The following is an 8,409-nucleotide window of genomic DNA, read 5'->3' on the forward strand; positions in this document are numbered from 1 at the left end:
GAAGCTGATCCAAGGCGTGGGAAGAGCAGCGAGAGTGGGTCTTATTTAGCATTGCAGGCCCCATGGCTCTCCCTGGACACCCTAAATCACAGGAGAGCTGGGAGCAGAGCTGGACAGAGGCAGTGGCTGGAGGTGTAGGGTTTCCAGAGCTGGAGCGGGTCAAAGATTTAATTCTAAGACCCCAGCAGAGAGGGATGGAGGCTAATCTTCACTCACTTTGACTATAATCAGCTTTGAAAATATAATACTAATAAAAGCAAAGAATTATATAGTTGTGACAGTGTCCCAGAAACGGTTCCAAGCTGACTTACAGATGCTAACTCATTTCATCCTCATGACACTCCGCTGAGGTAAGTGATGATAGTATCCCCAAATTACGGCTGGAGAAACTGAGACACAGAGAAGTTGAATAATTTGCTGAAAGTCACAAGGCAAGCACATGAGGGAGGTGGGAAGGACACACAGACATGATGCTTCCTCTCTCCCGACTCCACCCCCAACCTATGCCTACGATGTGAGGCAGAAGGGGACAGTCTGAGGTCTGGGGACCATGAGAACTTGCAGAAAGCAGAGGCAAAAGTAAAAGAGATGGTTCTACAGCAGGCGAGGGGGAAAAACAGCTTTCAAAATAAAATCTATAAATATCACTCCTACAATTAGGTTTAAAAATATTCCCGTTTCAATGCAGGTTTGTGTAAGTGCCTGTAGGGGAGGGAAAGCGGGCACCCTCTTATTATACTCGGAGCATAACACTGAGGAAGGAAGGAAGGTGTCAGGTCCTGTCCAGTGCTGTCCTTCCGGGTCAGCGTGCTCTCTCTGGCAGCCCCAGGCGGCGCTTTCTTATTCTCTGTGCTCACGTAGCGCTGCCTGCTTGCACACCTTCACACTGGGCCTCCAGCCATGTTGTATGGCAGCAGGAAGGCAAAGCTCATCTCTTACTCTCCTCAGCTGTGGGAGCCAGGAGCACCAGGCTGTACTCAGGCTCCTGGAAGACAGACAGCTGCAGAAACCACACACAGCTGGCACAGTGACTCAGTCTTGCCTCCAGAGAACGCTCCTTGCCTTCTCATCTGCAGTGGTCCAGGAGGAGAAGGACCCAGGAAAGGATAGAAAAAAAGCAAAGTCTCCCCAGACCTCAAGCCCAGCTCAACCCTCCCTTGTCTAAGGAATCATTAAAGAAAATCCTCCCAAACCCTCCCTCCTAAGGGCACCAGAGATGCCCACATTTCCTGACCTCAGAGCACAGCCTCTGTAAAGTGACGGACTAGCTCTGCTCTTTTAGCATGCCAAGGTCATGGCCTGAGTTATAGGTGCTCTTTTGAAATTCAGCAAAAAATATTGTCACCAGGCTACTCCCAGGAGACAGACAATTCTCAGTGACAGCTAATGGAGAAGCACTTTTCTTCTAGGATTTTCTGCATGGAGGTATAAAATGATTATACCCCATCCTAATCCCACTCCTCACTTGCATCTTTGCCAGGTCATGAGACCAGTCTTCTGCTTTGGGAGTTCTTATTTTTATATATTACTAATTACATTGTCAGCACATCGCCAAATGAACAGTGCCTGGAAGCATCCAGAGATTTACGATCAGCTTCCATTTAGCTTTCAAGAACGGAGATTCTTAACCACTGAAGGCTGAGCTTAATCTTCTTCCGAAGTTCATGCCATGAAAAAATATAAGAATACATCAGCAACGTTACCATCAGCAGCATTTATGTGGCTAAACCCTAATTTCAAGGGAAAATAGCAGTACTGGAGAAAATCGGCACACTCATCCAGGTAGACTTTATTTTTATGGAATTACAGAAGGATACTTAAAACACAAATTCACAAAATCCTTTATAACCACGATGGTGATGATGAGGATGTGGATGAGAATGATTTTTTTATGCTCCAGCTGCAGGAAGCTGCCTGGACCCTCAGGTAAATGTGTCACCCACCTTTGGGACAAGAGCATAGGTGAGGAATCGAAGAAGGATATTTAAACCTGGGAGTCTTCAGAACACAGACAGCATAGGCAGCAAAGAGCCTGGATAAGATCACTGAGTAAAGCTGCATAAAACAGAATTATTCTCAGATTTTCTTCCCATCTTCATTCTCATTGCTCTTTCAGGGGTTTTATGACATGTATTTATGGCACATTCTACAATTTCATATGTCATTCACTTATTCCACAAATATGCCTACCAAACGCATGGCATTCACATATTTAACATTCCCAATTCAGTCTTTATGAATATCTGACAGTCCATAATGTATAGAAATGTGTCATTTTCCTGAGGCCTAGAAATGAATCATATATGTAAGTTTCATGTGTACGAACAAGTCACTTAGCAGCTGAGGAAACCTGGTTAATCCATGCCCTTCTGAACCCACTTTGTCTTTGGAGCCTCATATACCTCGGTAACTCTGGTTATATCAGTGTTAGTAAAACTGCCCATTTCTGAATTTTCAGGATGTTTCCTCATGAATGTTAATGTTCGACTCCATTTTGGGGTAGAACAAATGGGAACCATATTCTGGATCTCCACCAGTTAGAAATTAAGTCCTGACAACCGATTCCAAAATTCTTCCCAGTATTATCGTATACAGGGAGCTGGGCTAGGTATTTTGCAAGCTGCAAAGATAAGTAATTTCACTTAATTTGTTCTCAACTAATTCACAATCTAGTAGAAATAGGGCAGGAATATGAATATACAAGGTGGAGAGTGAGGAAGGCCATCAGGAAGAGTGCTACTCCTGACGTAGCTGGGTCCTGGGTGCTACCACTGATGCACCATCCAGGACCCTAGATTGGGTGACTGTACTCTCTCCTCCTCCAGGGAAGACCCTTCAGTGAAATGGCCTTCCCGGGAGCTTAGGCAGAGCCCACAGTCAATAGCTGACTGGCCTGAGGGTCTAAAGGCTGACTTCCTGCCTCAAGGCTGGAGCAGCTCAGTGATACAATTCATGCTCCAGAGCATCCTCTGTGGGCAGGCCAGAGCTGGCCAGAGGTGGAGTCCTGGTGAAACCATACCTGTCCTTGACTCATCTCCAGCAGATCCCATCTCCCTACAACCCCTTCCTCCTGCTGGCTCTCCCTCAAGGAATCGCATGCAGCTGAATTTCTACCCCAGGTTCTTCTTCTAAGGATTCTGACCAAAGATAGGCACAGGTAAAACATAAAGGGAGTTCTTGCAAAATATTTCTGCCATTGAGATGAACCAGGGACAGTGGTGATCATGGCAGACGTGGTACTTGGACTTTCTAAGATAAGACGGATTCGGGTATGAAGGACGAATCCAAGAGGACTACCTCGTGTATGTCAATAGTCAGAAGTACACTTCAATCCCTCTAGAAAATGATGACCATATGCATTTTAGCGCCGATAAAGCCAGGCTCTGCATAGTTCAGACCCAGAGCGGTGCTGAATTCAAAAGAACAAATTCTACACTTTGCTGTACACCTGAAACTAACCCCACACAGTAAATCAACTATATTTCAATTAAAAAATAAACTGAATGTTAGTATAAGAATGTAGTTCCCTTACCCTTGATTTCAGATTTTTGTGTTTATCAAAAGGGGCCCTTTTTCCCTCATTGATTGATTTTATGATACATATGTAATGATTTTTAACTTAGAAAATAAATTCATGTTAATAAAAAACATACCAAAAGAACATATTCGAGGAATCAAAAACACTTTGACAATAATTTGCCTTTCACTTACTTTTTTGCAAGCACTGTGAATACTCTAAGGAGACCTGCAGCCGTCCTGCTCTTCTCTCCCCGTCCCCCCATCTAATTACCTCATACATGGCTCTTAATGCCTTCCCTGTACCCTAGTACCCACAGCCTTCCCAGTCCCGGATCTTCTCCTCTCCCCATTTCCAGGCACCTGTATTAAAATCCTTCACTTGGCCATGTCTGGCAAGACAGAGGCCTCTGTCAAGAGCAAGGGAGGGAAACAGACACCAGAGGTCAAGCCAGTTGTTACTGGCCAGACTCAGGGAAAAGAGTAAGGACTGTTGACATGAGTCGTGTTTGCCTTAGTGTCATTATTGAGGACCTGCTAGATGCCAGGCACAAAGCTAGGTCATTTATATTTGTTGCATCTGTGCTTCACCTTAACCCTGTCACTACCTCCATTTTGCACACGAGTAAACAGAGCCTCACAAAGATGACTTGACTTTTCTAGGACTTTCAGCTCACACTGGCTCTTCCCTCTACACCATTCTACTCAATGTTTCTTTCTTGTTCTCAAACATCCCCAGGGAAAGCAACACCAGTGTCACTTGGCTCAGCAAGGCTTGAGTAGTTTGGGGCTGAATTTTTGCTGCAATTGAAAGAGCAAAAAAAAAAACAAAACAACAACAACAAAAACTATGTTAACATATGCATATTAATCTGAATAATTTCCATGTTTTAATATCTCCAATTTTTTTATCATCACCATTAAGAAGCTTTGACTGTGTGCACATGACAACTTAGTGAGCAGAAAAGTAATTTAACACTTTCCCTGCGGAATTTAGGCATAACCTAACAGTGCTCATTACCATTAACTACGTAATTCAGTTTTATCCCATGATATCTATGAAAATATGGTGATTAACTATGACATTTTTATAGACCTAACAGATAGAAAGCAAATGTCTCTGTGTGAAATCAGAAAGACATTCAGGAGTTGCTTCTGCCTCCTGGTGTTGCGTCGCTGCGGAGCCTTTGCCGTCCTTTAGCCGAGATCCCCGAGGAAACCCAGACCCAAGACCAGCCGATGGAGGAGGAGGAGGTGGAGATGTTCGTCTTCCACGCGGAAACTGCCCAGTTGATGTCGCTGATCATCAACACGTTCTACTCTAATAAAGAGATCTATTTGAGGGAGCTTATTTCAAATCCGTCCGATACTCTGGACAAGATCAGGTATGAGAGCTTGACAGATCCTAGTAAACTAGATTTTGGGAAAGATCTGCATATTAACCTCATTCCGAACAAGCAAGATTGAACGCTTACTATCGTGGACACTGGGATTGGAATGACCAAGGCCGATTTGATCAACAATCTTGGTACCATTGCCAAGTCTGGGACCGAAGCATTCATGGAAGCTTTGCAGACTGGTGCAGATATTTCTATGATTGGCCAGTTTGATGTCGGGTTTTATTCGGCCTATTTGGTGTCCGAGAAAGTAACCGTTATCACCAAACATAACGATGATAGCAGTATGCCTGGGAGTCTTCTGCAGGAGGATCCTTCACAGTTAGGACTGATACAGGAGAACCTGTATCAGAGAAGGAACGTGATAAAGAAGTCAGTGATGATGAGGCAGAAGAAAAGGAAGACAAAGAAGAAGAAAAGGAAAAAGAAGAAAAGGAGTCTGAGGACAAACCTGAGATAGAAGATGTTGGCTCTGATGAAGAAGAAGAAGAAAATAAGGATGGTGACAAGAAGAAAAAGAAGAAGATCAAGGAGAAATACATTAATCAAGAAGAACTGAATAAAACAAAGCCTATTTGGACCAGAAATCCTGATGACATTAGTAACGAAGAGTACGGAGAGTTCTACAAGAGCTTGACCAACGACTGGGAAGATCACTTGGCCGTGAAGCATTTTTCAGTTGAAGGACAGTTGGAATTCAGAGCTCTTCTTTTTGTCCCAAGACGTGCTCCCTTTGATCTGTTCGAAAACAGAAAGAAGAAGAACAACATTAAGTTGTATGTTCGCAGAGTTTTCATCATGGATAACTGTGAGGATCTAATCCCTGATTATCTGAACTTCATTAGGGGTGTGGTGGACTCTGAGGACCTCCCTTTAAACATTTCCCGTGAGATGTTGCAACAAAGCAAAATTTTGAAAGTTATTAGGAAGAATTTGGTCAAAAAATGCTCAGAACCCTTCACTGAACTGGCAGAAGATAAAGAGAACTACAAGAAGTTTTATGAGCAGTTCTCTAAAAACATTAAGCTTGGAATACATGAAGATTCTCAAAATCGAAAGAAACTTTCAGAGCTGTTGAGGTACTACACTTCTGCTTCTGGTAATGAGATGGTTTCTCTTAAGGACTATTGCACAAGAATGAAGGAAAACCAGAAACACATCTATTACATCACAGGTGAGACTAAGGACCAGGTCGCTAACTCTGCCTTTGTGGAACGTCTTCGGAAGCATGGCTTAGAAGTGATCTGCATGATCGAGCCTATTGATGAGTATTGTGTGCAACATCTGAAAGAGTTTGAGGGGAAGACCTTGGTGTCAGTCACCAAAGAGGGCCTGGAACTTCCAGAGGACGAAGAAGAGGAAAAGAAACAGGATGAAAAAAAGACAAAGTTTGAAAACCTCTGCAAAATCGTGAAGGACATCTTGGAGAAGAAAGTTGAAAAGGTGGTTGTGTCTAAATGATTGGTGACATCCCCATGCTGCATTGTCACAAGCACATATGGCTGGACAGCAAACGTGGAAAGGATCATGAAGGCTCAAGCGCTGAGAGACAACTCAACAATGGGTTACGTGGCAGCGAAGAAGCACCTGGAGATAAACCCTGACCATTCCATCATTGAGACCTTGAGGCAAAAGGCAGAGGCTGGCAAGAATGACAAGTCCCTGAAGGATCTGGTCATCCTGCTGTACAAAACGGCTCTCCTGTCTTCTGGCTTCGGTCTGGAGGATCTCCAGACACATGCTAACAGGATCTGTAGGATGATGAAACTGGGTCTTGGTACTGATGAAGATGACCCCACTGCTGATGACAGCAGTGCTGCTGTAACTGAGGAGATGCCGCCCCTCGAAGGAGACAGTGACACGTCCCGCACTGAAGAAGGAGACTGAGCTCTGCCTGAGGATTACGTGGCCGCGTGTTCAACACTCTTGTTTTCGTTTCTTCTGATAATATGTTCTCAAGTACTTCTTTATTTTTGTTAAAATTTAAAAACCTGTATGGCATGAAAACTACTTAAGGGGAAGGTAAGATTTCTTTCTACTAAGCGTGATACTGTGATACTTTAGGCACTAAAAGCCGAGCTCGTTTTTTTCTAGTTTCACGTTGGCTTATTTTAACAGACGGAAGTAGCGTTTGTTGTAAAGTAAGGTGTATGTAACCTACGTTAACTTCATGGTCTGAAGTGTTTAGCTATCAAGTGGATTCTTTAGTAGACCAAATCTTCTGTCACTGAAGTGTTCTGAAGTATATACCTTGATGTTTAAAAGAAAATACTTCTTAAAGCAACTTTCATCTTCTGGGATTTACTTTTTAAACCTTCCATCGCCTGTATTGACATCTGAGTTTGCAAATAGTGTTTCTGATTGGTCAGTACTGAAGTTCCTTAAATGTTCATAATAAAGCTGATGACAAGTACTTACAAGTTAGAACATGAAATTTTCTTAGGCATAGTTATCACTGTGTTTTGATTATAGGTGGTCGTGTCTAACCGATTGGTGACATCCCCGTGCTGCATTGTCACAAGCACGTATGGCTGGACAGCAAACATGGAAAGGATCATGAAGGCTCAAGCGCTCAGAGACAACTCAACAATGGGTTACATGGCAGCGAAGAAGCACCTGGAGATAAACCCTGACCATTCCATCATTGAGACCCTGAGGCAGAAGGCAGAGGCTGACAAGAATGACAAGTCCGTGAAGGATCTGGTCATCCTGCTGTACGAGACGGCTCTCCTGTCTTCTGGCTTCAGTCTGGAGGACCCCCAGACACATGCTAACAGGATCTATAGGATGATCAAGCTTGGTCTTGGTAACAAGCCTTGTGCAAAAATACCACATGTCAATACTGTTGGGGGGGAAAGCTTAAACACGTGACTGCTGGAAAGGGTAACGTAACTTTCAGCAATTTGAACAAAGTTGGGCTGTCCCATTCAGTGTGGGAACGTAAGTCACATGAGTTAAAGGGGTGTAAAATAGGCCTTTTGATTGTACAGGATAAAAAATGAAACAGGGTCATGTACCCTGTAATTGCTCAGCCTTGGAAAGTGGGTATGAACTGGCAATGTTGGGATAGTTAGGTGGCTTTAGGAAATCTAATCCATGGTGTTTATTTCCCAAAAGGTATTGATGAAGATGACCCCACTGCTGATGACAGCAGTGCTGCTGTAACTGAGGAGATGCCGCCCCTCGAAGGAGACAGTGACACGTCCCGCACTGAAGAAGGAGACTGAGCTCTGCCTGAGGATTACGTGGCCGCGTGTTCAACACTCTTGTTTTCGTTTCTTCTGATAATATGTTCTCAAGTACTTCTTTATTTTTGTTAAAATTTAAAAACCTGTATGGCATGAAAACTACTTAAGGGGAAGGTAAGATTTCTTTCTACTAAGCGTGATACTGTGATACTTTAGGCACTAAAAGCCGAGCTCGTTTTTTTCTAGTTTCACGTTGGCTTATTTTAACAGACGGAAGTAGCGTTTGTTGTAAAGTAAGGTGTATGTAA

General features: G+C 43.5%; 1 protein-coding gene across 1 annotated transcript; it reads left to right on the forward strand.

Annotated features, from left to right (window-relative positions):
- The first annotated feature begins 4,728 nt into the window (after positions 1-4,728).
- LOC102980083 (heat shock protein HSP 90-alpha-like) lies at positions 4,729-8,140 on the forward strand. The gene is given in 4 exon segments (XM_024119110.3): positions 4,729-5,191; positions 5,194-6,356; positions 7,386-7,719; positions 8,031-8,140. Coding segments are annotated over 4 exon segments (2,043 nt in total). The 5' UTR covers positions 4,729-4,755.
- Positions 8,141-8,409: the final 269 nt, after the last annotated feature.

This window comes from Physeter macrocephalus, chromosome 12, assembly GCF_002837175.3.
Source record: "Physeter macrocephalus isolate SW-GA chromosome 12, ASM283717v5, whole genome shotgun sequence".
Taxonomy (NCBI): Eukaryota; Metazoa; Chordata; class Mammalia; order Artiodactyla; family Physeteridae; genus Physeter; species Physeter macrocephalus.